General features: G+C 33.0%; 3 protein-coding genes across 9 annotated transcripts; 2 read left to right on the top strand and 1 right to left on the bottom strand.

Moving 5' to 3' along the window:
* Positions 1 to 2,234: 2,234 nt before the first annotated feature.
* Positions 2,235 to 5,396, top strand: LOC113873709. Its single transcript, XM_027511967.1, has 4 exons — positions 2,235 to 2,535; positions 3,059 to 3,151; positions 3,948 to 4,348; positions 4,746 to 5,396. Exons 1-4 carry the CDS (start codon positions 2,262 to 2,264, stop codon positions 5,394 to 5,396), a joined length of 1,419 nt encoding a protein of 472 aa, XP_027367768.1. The 5' UTR covers positions 2,235 to 2,261.
* Positions 5,397 to 5,919: 523 nt separating this feature from the next.
* On the bottom strand, positions 5,920 to 7,585 carry LOC113872036 (pentatricopeptide repeat-containing protein At2g17033). Of its 2 annotated transcripts, XM_027509216.1 has the most exons (3): positions 7,273 to 7,585; positions 6,780 to 7,186; positions 6,031 to 6,737 (listed from the first exon to the last, which is right to left on the bottom strand). In XM_027509216.1, exons 1-3 carry the CDS (start codon positions 7,552 to 7,554, stop codon positions 6,092 to 6,094), a joined length of 1,335 nt encoding a protein of 444 aa, XP_027365017.1. In that variant the 5' UTR covers positions 7,555 to 7,585; the 3' UTR covers positions 6,031 to 6,091. The 2 variants fall into 2 exon arrangements, with proteins under 2 accessions (XP_027365016.1, XP_027365017.1); XM_027509215.1 differs by having other exon boundaries at positions 5,920 to 7,186.
* Positions 7,586 to 8,302: 717 nt separating this feature from the next.
* LOC113872034 (DDB1- and CUL4-associated factor 8) lies at positions 8,303 to 13,411 on the top strand. Of its 6 annotated transcripts, none has more exons than XM_027509210.1 (6): positions 8,303 to 8,400; positions 8,615 to 8,726; positions 9,020 to 9,271; positions 9,555 to 9,698; positions 9,777 to 10,529; positions 12,567 to 13,310. In XM_027509210.1, the coding sequence occupies exons 2-6, from the start codon at positions 8,616 to 8,618 to the stop codon at positions 12,870 to 12,872; spliced, it is 1,566 nt and encodes a 521-aa protein (XP_027365011.1). In that variant the 5' UTR covers positions 8,303 to 8,400; position 8,615; the 3' UTR covers positions 12,873 to 13,310. The 6 variants fall into 6 exon arrangements, with proteins under 6 accessions (XP_027365011.1, XP_027365013.1, XP_027365010.1 ...); XM_027509212.1 differs by having other exon boundaries at positions 8,343 to 8,400; positions 12,896 to 13,411; XM_027509209.1 differs by having other exon boundaries at positions 8,345 to 8,400; positions 12,564 to 13,034.
* Positions 13,412 to 14,413: the final 1,002 nt, after the last annotated feature.

Here is a 14,413-nt window from a genome sequence, read left to right as displayed (position 1 = left end):
ATACGTGAGTTTCGTCAATATTTAGCTTTTATATTTCTCAATTGCCGAATAACTTAGAAATTTTGTAAGAAAAAAGTATGTAACATGAAAAATTTGTAAAAAATTCATTCATTCATTAATTTTTTTACTTAAAGTTGATTATTTTAATGTTAGATATAATTAATTTGAATAAATTTTATAAACTATTAAATATAACTAAAATATTTAAATTATGTTTAAACAAAAATGTCTCCATTAAAATTTTTGATGCTGGTTTTTTAACCTTCTGTCCTTTCTTTTTTCTGATTTCAACCCGCGTAATGTTAATGAGTACGAATGTGGAAAAAAGTCTAATTTGGAAAATGGTTCAGATACATGAACTGATTTGATGGAGGTGAATGGATGAATTGAAAACTGGATAATTTGAATGTGAATTTGAAATTTCATACCAAAAAAAAAGAACGGTGGCTCCCAAAAGCCAAAGATACAATAATACATCACAAAAACGAGTAACAGTGAGAAAAAGAAGACCAAACAACCAAACAACCAAACAAGATCAACATGATCTATCGGATTCCTTGTTGAGCAATTACTTCAGTGTCTAAAATTATAAAATCTCATTTTATATTGAAATGATTGAACATAAATTATTTTAAATATGAAAATAACCAAAACTCATAATTTTAAAAATTAATACAATTACTGTCTATTAGTTATACTTGTTTGAAAAGATACTCTCATCGTGTCGGAAAATTTATGAAATAGAATATAGAACAGTAAATTTCTTAGCTAGACACGTGTTTACCGTATATTTTAAATTATTTACATAATTTGTATATTTATTATAAAATAAAATATTTAAGCATTACATTAACTACTAAACTAGTTAATATAAAAATCACACCAATAGTATATTATAATTGATTAAAAAACTTCACATTTTATATACTGATAATGCACTCATATTCTAATTATTGCAATTATATATTCATCCAAAGTTAAAATTAATAAATCCTACACACTTAAATATTGAAGAGAGTATTTGATTATTTAACGTTATTATCTTTTGTTGTATATTTAGTTAACTTGTAATTAATAGTACTAATAAATATAATAATGATGTTATTTTATTTATAAATGACATTATAAACTTTTAATGCATTATTTAAGCGGAGAAAAAGAAAGCATGTGTCAAATATGAATAAATTTAAAATAAAAAATACAATTAACTTATTGTGTCTTTATAAATTTTTATTAATTTATATATAAATACATTTATCTTAAATTAAAATATAAAAATAACATGTATGATACAGAACTTGTATCCTTAAAAAAAATTAACAAATATAAGTTATAGCAAACAAATTTTGAATTCCCATCGCATTATCTTGGGGGAAAAGCAAAAGAAAGAAAATAAAAATCAATAATAGTAATCACAGTGTTTCCTCACAAGTCGTCCACAAAGTGGAGTCATCATGTTCTTCCCTTTTTATATTGCAATTCACTCTCTAGTCTCAGTTGTTCCAAAACTGACGTGGATCACTGTTCAACGCTTCACGAAGCAATCTTTCACTTTGATAACAACATATGCATGCCAATTAACTTTCTCATCATCAATATATCATTACCACTACTCTCTGATTTTGCAGAAACATCGATTCATAATAAGGAATCACAGTTTTGTAATCAACCTGCAGCTGCCATTTGCTGGTGTCATGCCCCAGCCTGATAGTAAGTTTAAGTTTTAATTACCATCAAAGTATTTATCTTTACTCTTAAATATTAATATAAATATGTTTGATTCTATGTTACTATTTAATTGTTACTTTCATTTAAATAGTATTAATAGTAAAAATAATCTCTGTTACTATCCTCGTAATTTTTCGTTTTTGTTTATCTTTCTGCTGTGGGGGCACGGTTTAGTTTTTCAGGGAAAATAAAATGGATCCAAATCAAGAATATGATTCGATTTATTATTTTATTTTCTACATTTTGTTTACGTTATCGTATGTATCATGTGGTTGTGTAAGATATGAGCATGATAATTGCAGCAACAATTGAAGGCATTGATGTTGATGAGATGTACAGGAACACATAAAAGGGAAATATACATGGCAGCGACGTTAGGGGATTGGGCGTTAGCAATAGGGTATGATAAAAGTCATCCAAACTGGGAATGCATTCCTCTGACTGGGGATGGAGACACAGCCCTCCATGTTGCAGTGAGCATGCAGCAAATCACTTTTACAGCAAAATTGTTAGAACGTAGCACATTGCCAAATATGGAAATTCGCAAGGTAGATGGCAACACCCCATTTTGCATGGCTGCAATTTCAGGAAACGTAGAAATTGCAACAATTTTATTAGAGAAGAACCCAAATCTGGTATGGAGTAGAGGGCATAAAGATATGCTACCAATTCATTTGGCATCCTCTGCTGGGCATCCTCGTATGGTCGAATTCCTGTTTCAAAACACCCGACAAGACATCCACATTAATCTTCCCTTCCCAGACATCGTCACGCTGTTTTTCTTGACCATTACCAACAACATTTACAGTAAGTTCACCCACACACGTTTTTCACTGCTTGAAAAACTTCTGCTCTTTTCTTGGGTTTTGCCATTATTATGGTTGGGTAAACTCTTAGATAAGATTTTATAAGAGAAAAAAATTAATCTAAAAAATATATTTATGCAAAATATTAAGAAACATCGTTGGTTTCTAACTTATGAAAAAAAAGATTATTTATTTTTTATATTGATTTTTTTTTACAAAAATTTCTTTAGAAGTTTATCCAAACTAAATTTATGAACTTATTTGATTAATAAATTAATTAGAAGTGAGTAAGAGTAAAATTTTTAAAATTTGTAATAAATTTTAATCATCAACAAGAGTGTATTACTAATATTTTTAAGTTATCAAAATGAATCTTTTCATAATTTTATATTAAAAGTTAATTTTAGATCAGGTATCGTGCTTAATTACATGCCAATTTCAGTTTTACTTCTTGAATTCTTCTGTCAATGTCGAAATTTAAAACTATTCTCAATCTCTGCAATGATTTTTATGGACATTTGTAGCTGTGGCATGGAATTTGTTGGATAAATATCCAATACTGGCAAGTACAGAAAACGAAGAGAGGCGAACACCATTGCAAGTGCTTGCTCAATTGCGTTAGTTCTCTCACCTTTCATTTTAGTACACTTCGATATTGTCATTAAGAAAAATGCCAAAAGATCAATATGAATGTCTTTTGTGAAATACAAAACATTTTTCTTCTCAAAAAGTTATTAGTGCAACCTTTTCAGAAATTTTATTTCCAAATAATATTGCACTCTCCGTTCATGTATATTATCTATTTTTTTTTTTTACAATAATGTATATTATCCAATTTAAACACATTACAAAATAACAGTTCAGAACAATTTTCATTACTTAAAAGAAATAGCAAATCCTTAATTTTATTTTAACTAGTAATTTTTTTGTTGCATGGATATTATTAATTAAATTTTTTAATATATTATATTATTATTTTAAAATTTAATGAATTTTAAAAATTAAATAATTTATTATATTAAATAAAATTGAATAAAGATACATTTTAAATAAATAATTATAAAAAATCAAAATTTAAAGTAAAATTGAATACAAATAAATGTTTTATATATAAAAAAAATTACTTGACACTATAAAAATTAATTCTTGAAATTATCTATTTAAAAAAATTATTGATTCATACTCACAAATTATATAGAAATAAGTTTACTTTATTATTATTTTTTATTGCTATTTAGTCTTGCATAGGTATATCAGCATTTAGCGTAAAAAATAATAGTTATATCAATCAAACTCAAACCCTATGTCATTTTTTTGCTGCTAGCTGTAATGGGTGTCTCATATCTGGCTTTCTCTTTTCTTTCTTTTATTGTCATACCAAAAATACTCAGAATTATTTACACTTAATGTTAGCACTATGCCAGAATGCTCCTGGTTATCAAGATATTCTTAGTTTGCTGTTCGAGGGTATGGAAGAGGAATTTCTGAACTCAGAGAGAACTTCAGAAGCAATGTTTGATGCAGCAAAATCTGGAAATGTCATGATTTTAGAATTTATTTTTAAGTACAATCCAGCTTTGTTGACGAAAGTGAATTCTGAAGGGCAAAGCTTACTTCACATTGCAATTTTGCATCGGCATGTTACCGTGTACAGATTAATAAAGAGCAAGGGGGCATACAAGAATGTTATGTTACAACTGGTCGATTATGATGGAAACAATGTTCTTCATTTAGCTGGAAAGTTAGCAGCTGAAGGAAGATTTGGATCACCAATGCATCAAGTTCTTATTTGTAGCGAGGAGCTATGGTTTAAGGTGCATCTACATGATTAGTATCTTTCTTAAACAATTATCATACACTTCTATCATGATTTTTAATGCATCTCTGAAGTAATTTTTAATATTTTTTTATTTATCATTTTAACTTAGAACTTTGGTTAGTAAAATCTTTTTAATTATACTTTGATTTTGATCTAGTTTAGATAAGTTTTTGTAAAAGCACCTGTAAAAGAAGAAAATAAGAAGATAAAACAAATAAAACTCTTTTAACAAGTTAGTTATGTACTACATGTTATGGAGAAGTTAATCGAGAAAGCTTATAATTTTATTTTTTTTTCTTCTTATTTTCTTCTTCTACATGTGCTTTCGCATAAATTTACTCAATCAGAGACATTGTCATCTTCCTAAATTTCTATTTGTTTTAAATGTATAGGAAGTGGAGAAGACAGCTCCACCTGCATTGAAAACAAAGGTAAATAGAGATGGATGGAGGCCGAGAGAAGTATTTTATAGGGAACACAAAGAACTATCTGAAAAAGCAGTATGTGAACTGAATGGAATAGCAAATAATTTTCTAGTTGTAGGAACTCTTGTTGTCACGTTAGGGATAAGTGCAGCTCTCACCATTCGCACTAACAATATCAGTGGAGAGACTCCTGTTTTTGACCAGAACAGATGGTACATTATATTTATTGTATCTGTGGCATTTGGAATAAGCTTCTGTGCTGTATCAATGCTGCTCTTCACTTCAGTTATTCTCCCTTCAAAATGGATGCCAGACCAATGTTTTGTTAGCTTCCGACTAACAAGAATTGTGGGTGGCTGTCTGTTACTTTATGCTTCTGTTGGAATCTTGGGTACCATCTCTGTCATGTCTGGTACAGTTTTGGTCTATAACTTCTTTCCCAAATGGATCTTCTGTGCTATTGCTTCACTTAGTGCTATTCCAGTCATCTTATCTTTTGTAATTTACCATTATTCTTTGTATCTGGCTAAACACTTAATACTAGCCTTTTGCGAGGAAGCAGCAATGAGAACACTGTCCAGAGTGGGGATTAAGTGGACTCCATTTTACTTTGGTTAGTTGATCAGATATTGTTTAGTTAGATGTGATGTAAAAACAACTTCCTTTTTTCAGTGATATGTAAAAATAACAACTTAAAGTGAAAGAAATGGAATGGAATAGAATAAAATGGATCCATTGTTTGGATATTTTATGACAGAATATAATAAGGATGCTCTTTTATTGATTGGAAATTAGAGGGCATGGTAAGAGTTGTAGTTTCATTATTCCTGTTTTATCTTTATCACTAGTAAAATGGTAAAATGCAAATAAATATAATGATCTGGATCCGGATTTAGTCCCGTAACTGAACGGTCCCGTTCCCGCAAAAAGGGGACTGAATCCCAATCCTCACGATGTGAACAAAATATGGCAGGTCTAGAAAATCTTCTGCACTAAAATTACCAGAAATTGATCCTACTACGTGCCAACCAAATAAAAGCAAAGGCCAAGGGCATTGATTTGAAGAGGATCCCAATCCAATGGCTAACTGTAGATTTATATGCAGTAAGCAAGACTTCATTCTGAGAAAACATATTTTCTAACGATGAACACTTGCATTTATTATAACAAAACATTCCTTTGGTTGAGAAATTTCTGCTAATACAAGTTATAGAAAAGAAAACCCATACAAATAAGTTTAGTTTATGCAGCAAAATTTGGGTCTATATGCTGCCTTAGACAATCAATCCCTCAGAGACATATTCTATTGGTGTTCAATCATTCATGCCTGGCTTCCTCAATTCACACAGCCAGTTTTTCACAGCTTTACCTTTGGCAATAAAGCAGCCATTGTTCTTCCTATCAACCTTCAGAGGACCTCCCATATTGACCATCATCTTTTGAACCAATACTCTCACCGGGGACTCTCCTCTAACACTGCTATGCTTTCCTGACCCACAAACCACAGTAATTTGAGCAGGAACTCCACAATTTGAGTGGTTCAACCTTCGTTGCATCTCCTCCAACCATAGCAACACAATCAAATAGGATGAACCCAAGTGGAATCCATGCAAATCCAATTTTGCCTCCAAAGAATCCCACACCATTACCTCCTCCAAAATCAAAGCACACTCCAATAACTCCCTAATCACCATACCCTCCCCTCCTTCTAACCTAGCACTCAACTCTCCAATAGACAACGGTAGCTCATTCAACTCCCCCACAATTCTCATGATTGTTGGGCAACAATTTGACACAGAATTGAAGGTCCTCACAGAGAAGGGCACGCCAGAACTTCTCATCCTCTGAAGCCAATATACCATTTTCAAGTGCTCCCCATGAATACCATAAGTTGAAAGAACCATGTTATAAACAACAGTATCAACAACAAGCCCACTTTTCTGCATCTGATCCACCACTCTCAGCAAATCCTGAAACAAACCCAACCTTCCATATCCATACACAATGGACTTGAACTCAAAACCCGAAGGTTGAAGCCCTCCACTGTCCCTCAAATCCTGAACCAAATCCTCAGCCTCACGAGGCCTATCCATTGTACACAAGCCACTCACCATATACTCATAAGCCCTGCGCTTAACATAAACAGAAGAAGAAGTACAAAGAAGCCCGTTAAGGTAACAATAAGCATCATCAAACCCCGTTTGTGAACCTCGCTTGGAGTGTGACTCCAAGAGTTTACCATAGAAAAGAACGAGGTCACGCGTGCGAGATTCTAACTTTGAAGTGGCTTCAGAAATGAGAATTTGTGATTGTTGGTGGTGTCCCAGTTTGTGAAGAAGCGCTGCCAAGTCTGCTACAGTAGCGGGGTTCCAAGAGAACCAAGGTGATTCGGTGATTCTCGCATAAAGCTGAAAAATTTAGTGAATTATGAGATGACGCAATTGTTATTATTACGGTAGAAAGATGAGAAGAGAGTTGAATCTGAAGTACTTACGGGAAGTGCAATGGAAGAGAGGTGTGGGTAAGAGGTGGAAGGAGAGAGAAGGTGTGAGAGAGTGGTGAGAACAACAGATTTGGGAGAACCTAGTACGAATCTTCGAATCAAGTTGTCGTTGGTGGCGGAAGAGGTTGTTAGTTTTGTCAGAAACCTTTGCCCTTGTTTCGTTAGTGTGCAGCTCTCCATTCGAACCACGCGCGCGTTGGTTTGTGCTTGCTTCCATTTCCATGAGAGCTCTTCACCATGACGCTGTTGCCCACACCCCAATCGCATCATCATCCTCTGCTACTTCTTCTTCCTCACATTTTCATAACTACACTTTCAAATGCTTTATCCGTTGCACTCCCATATTTTTTTTTTTTCCTGATGTTTATTTATTTAAATTCTAAAAACATGTCAATTTTTAAAATTACACAACCTACTTCTGCCGTTATTCTACAGTAGTTTTTGAGTTTCTAAATGTAACTTAGTTTTACTTTTTAGTATATAATTTTTTACATAATAGGTATTTAATTTAATTTTATATTTTTATTTTTTAATGTTATTATTTCATTTTAATCTTACTTTAAACAAATTTTTATTATATATTTTTTGATTTACCCTTTAGACAAAAAATTATGTATAAAACTAGTTTTTCTTTTAGAAAATAAAAAAAAGTGTTTTTGGTTATATATTATTATTATTATTATTACTACTACTATAGTCTCATTATTAATATTAGAATTTACTTTTCATAAAAAAAATTGCATTATTTATATATAATATATGTTTTGTTACTCTCATGTGATTTCTTATGATATTTAAATTATCTTATATGTCTCATCCATGAAATAAGTGTCTCATCCATGAAATAAGTGAATAAGTATTTTTTGTCTAGAAAATAAATTGAATCCAAGATCAGATAGTGTTAAAAAACATAAAAAAATTAATCCCAATCCAACAGAGTGACAGTCCGGGCCCAATTTAAGGCCCTCGGTGTTCTTTAAAAGGGTTGAATGTAAAGAGTAAACAAAACAGGTTAAGGTTGAGAGGTGTTGTATTTATTTAATTAATTGAAGGTTAGAAAGAAAGTGGCAGTGGCGTGGCACGTTAGCAGAACAGAACAGTTCCTGTGGAGCAATTTACGTGAGTATTCCAACATATCATCATCATCATCATCATCATCATCTCATTTATGTATATATACATACATATCTTCCATTCCTTTCAATTCAATTCCATCAACACAGCACAGCACAGCACAGCCCAAAGAAAAGGACACCACTCTCTCATCACTGCACCCAAACCCATCTCTATTATCTGTTCATCATTCATCGTTCATTCCTTTTTCTCTCCGCAGGATGAAGAAAAGATCCATATCAACCCTCTATAAGGCACTTCCCGATCTCTGCAATCGCGAACTCGGCCACCTACCACCTAGAAATTTCGTTCATCGTCTCGCTGCCTCCGAGGTACCCCTCTTCTCTCAACCCCAAAATTTTCATTTTTTTTCCCTTTCATGCTTCTGGGTTTTCGTTTCTGTTTTTAATTCCACTACAAAATGTCCCCTTTTTAACTTTTTCTTGTAAAGGGTGTTTTGTTTTTGCTCTTAGATCAAGCTGATTCTTTGCTTTTGCCTCTTATATAGATTACAATAATTCTAATTAGGGTGTTTTGTTGTGTAGTTCTATATTGAATCTGAATGTGCCTCTGTGCAGAAGCTCAGAGCTATACCCTACTTATCAATTAGTGTCGTGTGTTTTAGGATCTTGTGCTTCGGCTTGATGTGCTAAGGAAGCTGGAAAAGCACAGAGGTTGTGTGAACACTGTGAGCTTCAATGCAGATGGTGACATTCTGGTGTCGGGTTCTGATGACAGGAGGGTTATTCTCTGGGACTGGGAAACTGGTCGAATTAGACTCTCTTTCCATTCTGGTCACAGTAACAATGTTTTCCAGGCAAAGATCATGCCTCATTCCGATGATCAAAGCATCGTCACCTGTGCTGCTGATGGACAGGTACATCCTCTCTGTGATAAGGATCCTTCCTGTTCCATTTAAATGTGTTAACAAACCTTATGCATTTTCCTTTCATATCTGCTGATTGTTCCAATTTTTGTGTATTAACTAACAATGCTATATTTCTTTCTGGATGGCTCATTTGTTTCGCAAACTTGTTCATCTACGTCTGACTGAGGAGACATATATAGCAAGTTTCTATTGTTTTATGAACATGCATGGATCTTCTTAAGATCGTTTTACTGAAAGAAGGGTGTTTCCCTATGCAAACTCTCAATTTTAGGTGAGGCATGCTCAAATTCTTGAAAATGGAGGAGTTGAAACTAAGTTACTGGCCAAGCATCAAGGAAGGGCTCATAAATTGGCTATTGAGCCAGGTAGCCCTCATATATTTTATACCTGTGGTGAAGATGGATTGGTACAGCATGTGAGTGATTGATCCTTTCCTACTTTCTAATTTTTTATTGTTTATCCTTTAACTATCTCTCACCAAGTGTTTTGACAGTTTGATCTGAGAACTGGGGTTGCAACAGAACTTTTTACGTGCCAACCAATTAAAGACAGATGGAATTACATGCCAGTCATCCATCTTAATGCAATTGCAATTGATCCAAGGAACCCAAATTTCTTTGCGGTTGCTGGGTCTGATGAGTATGCTCGACTTTATGATATTCGCAAGTACAAGTGGGATGGATCAACTGATTTTGGTCAACCAACTGACTTCTTTTGCCCTCCACACTTGATTGGCGATGAGCGGGTTGGAATAACAGGCTTGGCCTTTTCTGAACAAAGAGAGCTGCTTGTGTCATACAATGATGAGTTTATTTACCTATTTACACAAGATATGGGTTTGGGACCAAACCCTGCTCCTGGGTCCCCTAAATCTATGAGCAGTGATTCAAGTGAAATAGGAGGTAGTCATTGTTCTGTGGCATCTCCATCAAACATGGATGCTGATGAGAAAATCACCCCACAAGTTTTTAAGGGACACAGGAATCGTGAGACAGTGAAGGGTGTTAACTTTTTTGGACCTAAATGTGAGTATGTAGTGAGTGGGTCTGACTGTGGTCGGATTTTCATATGGAAAAAGAAAGGTGGTCAGCTTGTTCGTGTCATGGAAGCAGATAAGCATGTTGTGAACTGCATTGAGTCTCATCCTCATACAATGGTTCTTGCAAGCAGTGGTATTGAGCATGACGTTAAGATATGGACTCCAAAGGCCCATGAGAAAGCTACTTTGCCCAAAAATATTGAGCAGGTACAAATCTGTCTTCTTGAGTCAATCATTGCAAGTCAGAACTTAAAATCACAAAATAAAATTATTATATGTGGATGATGCCTTTTATGTGTGGGAAAGTTTATATAAAACTATATATGTATAAACATAAGAAGGACCCAAACACCTAATGTGAAGATATTGTCCAAAGCTTTTTTGGTCCTATCAGCTGAGGAACCTAAAACCCTGATGTTACATTCTCACCCATGCCTTAAATTTGAAAACCCTTGACTCTTATCTACCATTAGTATTTAATGATGGATCATTTGTGAATTTCCCTTGATCAGACTTTATTGTTTTGATCATTGTAGTCGGAATTGTATGAATCAATTTGATTATTACAATTTGATGTGATTCAGAGATGCAGTGAGCGATACAGATTGGATGCTGAATCGATTTTGGTCCTGAATCACATAGTGAATCATGTGTATTGTTGGTCAATTGCAGAAAAACTGTGTATTGTGTGATTCTGGACCAACTGGGTTGCACCTGAAATTGGGTCGAACCATGCACATCCCAGTTCAGAAAACCCTTCACAGTCTCTCTATGGGTCTGTTCCTTGCTCTCCAAGGTTGGAAACTTGGAATTGAACTGAACTTGGTGAGCAAGAGTGCTACATGGTTCTGTAATACCCCTGCATACCATTGGTCCCAAATGTGGTTCATTTATGACCCAAAATGTTTGTAGTAGTGTTATGAAATGAGACCTTGTAGCATAGGATTTGATGCCTTAAGGACAGCAACTCTGCTCAGCAGCCTTGGCTTCTACATGTGCGATTTGTGCTGCATGCTTGAAGAGGACTTGGCGCTTGAAGGAGATGATGTGGGTATCCGTTTTTAAAAATAAGACCTAACTGAGGCTGGCCCTTAAATGCACAGCATCACTTAAAAGACTAATTCATAGAATCTAGAATTAGGATTATAAAACATATATTTATATTTCTGAATTATGAAACTTCGATTTTGTTATTTTATGACTTTATGAAAGTATTTTGGAATTATGTTATTTTTGAAATTTCAATTTATATTTTATTAAATTTTATTGCATATTAGTACAATAGACGTTAAATTGTTATTGGTTAGTGATCCAATGGTAAGCAAATTTCTTTTCGAAAAAGAGAACCAAATAAATATACTCTCCTGTTCCTAATGCCTGGAAAAGTTTTGTATCCATACCACATACCAAATCATACAGCGTGCCATGTAAAACATTCTTTTTTCTCTCTTATAATCATATTAATGGTATCTCTTAGATAAAAATCACTTAAATACGAGTAGCAATAGACACATGGGAGTGACAATAGACATTCTCCAAAAACAGTATGGCATCCAAAGACCCAAAGGACGAAGTCTAGTTTACACAAAGACCAAAAAAGGTCCACAACCTGAACAACATAGAAGTGTACCACACAGATGAAAAGACAGGTACCGGCATGTATAAATGAGAACTAGCTCTGTAATAGGCCAAGGTGATTTCAGTTATTTCCAGGGCAACATTCAATAATTTTGGCAGAGGAATGTGTGCTAGAAAACTTCTGAACATGCACTGGCTTAGTGGGTTGGAATGGTTAACATTTGGATGATGTGGTAAGCTTTATATGCCTGCCATATCATTATAAGGCTGAGTGATTTGTCTGGAAAATGGGTTAAATAAACTGATATAAGTCAGAGGCTTGAATATGCTGCCCCGAGGGGAATTGAGTGGGTACCCCATTGGGTGCGTGTTGTGAATGCAAAGCATGATAAATAATCTATTCACCTGTGATTGTATGAATGAGCATTATATATATTTTTAAATATATATCTACCTAAAAGTATTTACAACTGCTTTTAAAAACATATAATAAAAGAAACAAAATATGATATGCTAATCTAGGAAAGTCGTAGGAGAACCTGATTTTAACACCAATACTGGCTGTTATTGTTAAATGATAAATCAGAGCAAGATTGATATTTATGTTACATGAACTGTTTAAGCAGCAGAGGAACTAATTTCTCTGCTGTCACTTCTTTGAAGAAGGTTCCCATGTTTGAGCGAATTCATTGGTTTACGATTGATGGTGATGAGGAGGAGGACGACGAGGATGATTATGAAGATGATGATATGTTTGATGATGACTCTGATGATGATATGTCTGATGAAGACGACGATGAAGACGACGACAATTGTGATGAGGACAATGATGATTATTTCAATGATTATAATGATGATGGTGATTATGAGTATGATTGTGATGGTGATGACAACAATAGTGTTGGTGATGATAATAATGATGACAATGACAACGACGATAATTTTGCTGGTGGTTGTAATGATGGAAATTGATGAAAATTTTGTGTGTCCAACAGAAACCCAAGGCTAGGGGCTGGATGTACCGGATAGCTTCTCCTGAAGACCTGATGTTGCAACTGTTTTCACTTCCAAGACGAAGGATTCGGACAGAAAGTGGCGGCGAAAACTCAGCTGCTGGTCGAGACCTTCTAGAGTTGATATTGACATTCAATGCAAATAGTGACAGTTCTAACGATGATGATGATGATGATGATGATGATGGAGGAGATACAACCAGCCAAGAGGACTTGTTCAGTTGAGAGTTTTCACATCTTGGCCCTTCTAAAACAATGGTACCAATTGTAAATAACTTAGAATTAGTGATAACTGTTTTGTGCAATACTCCATACTATGTCTAAACTCTAAACATTACTCCATATACCATTGCCCTCAATTTTGGAGGGCTTTGCTTTGTTTCTTTGCTTTTCAGATTAGAAAAAAAAAAAAAAAACATTTTCTTCCCCTGAGTTGAGACTTGTGGAAGTTATTTATCTTAATTTGAATGATATTTATGAAAACTTTGTACATTTTTTTAAGAATTATTGCATATTTGACATTCAGTTCTTGGTTTATATAAATAAAAGAGTGCTGTCACTGCCCTTCCTGATTAATAATAAAATTTCACACATTAATTTTTTTACTTTTTAATATTTTTTTAATATTTTTTATTCCCTGATTCGAATAGAAGAAAAGAAAACAAGTCACCGCTTAAAATGAATTCATTATAAGAGGAATCGTGATTTTAGTTCTTTATTTAAGGATAATGATGTGTTTGAATCTACAGTTTAATTAAATATTTTTTTAATATATGTTTATTTGATTAAAGTTTAATTGTTGAAATTCGGTTAATTTTATTAAAGCTCAATAATCTAAATTAGGCTGATAAAATGGGGACTGCACGTTGATGGTTTGTTCACCAACTGCAAACCATCGTAGAATGGTCTAGGCAACTCATCACCCCATATTTTTTGTTTAATTGATAAAGTAATTAAATACTAATATCAATTTATATTTATACAGTAATTAGGTACCTTCTTTAAATTAATACATTTCCTCTTTTTGGTCATTCAAAAAATAAAAATTTTCATTATTTATATTAAATATATATTTATCATTACTAAATTAACTATTTTATTACATGACTAATGATATTAATTTTTTAAAATTTTCAAAGTCATAATTTTAAATATCGATATTTGTATATTTCAATACAGGTTTCTTAATATTATCAGTAAAATATTTTTTATTAAAAAATCATTTTTAAACTTTTTACATATTTTCTTATCAAGTGTAATAATATATGGGATTATTGAATAAAGTATAAAAAATTATAATTATTCATCTCCAATATTACAAATTCAAATTTTTATCTGGGAAAACAAAATAAGCTTTAACACCTTTTTTCCATACAATTATGTATCTTTGGTATACATATAAATTAAAATGAAGTGTTATCTTAAATTAAATTATTATTATATTTAATTTTTGTTGACTAAAACTCTGACTGCTTTGTCTTATATGATTTTATTATATTA

Source organism: Abrus precatorius, unplaced genomic scaffold, assembly GCF_003935025.1.
Source record: "Abrus precatorius isolate BTA unplaced genomic scaffold, Abrus_2018 Scaffold7, whole genome shotgun sequence".
Classification (NCBI taxonomy): domain Eukaryota; kingdom Viridiplantae; phylum Streptophyta; class Magnoliopsida; order Fabales; family Fabaceae; genus Abrus; species Abrus precatorius.
Note: the sequence above shows the minus strand (reverse complement) of the source record. Positions and strands in the feature narration are given on the sequence as shown.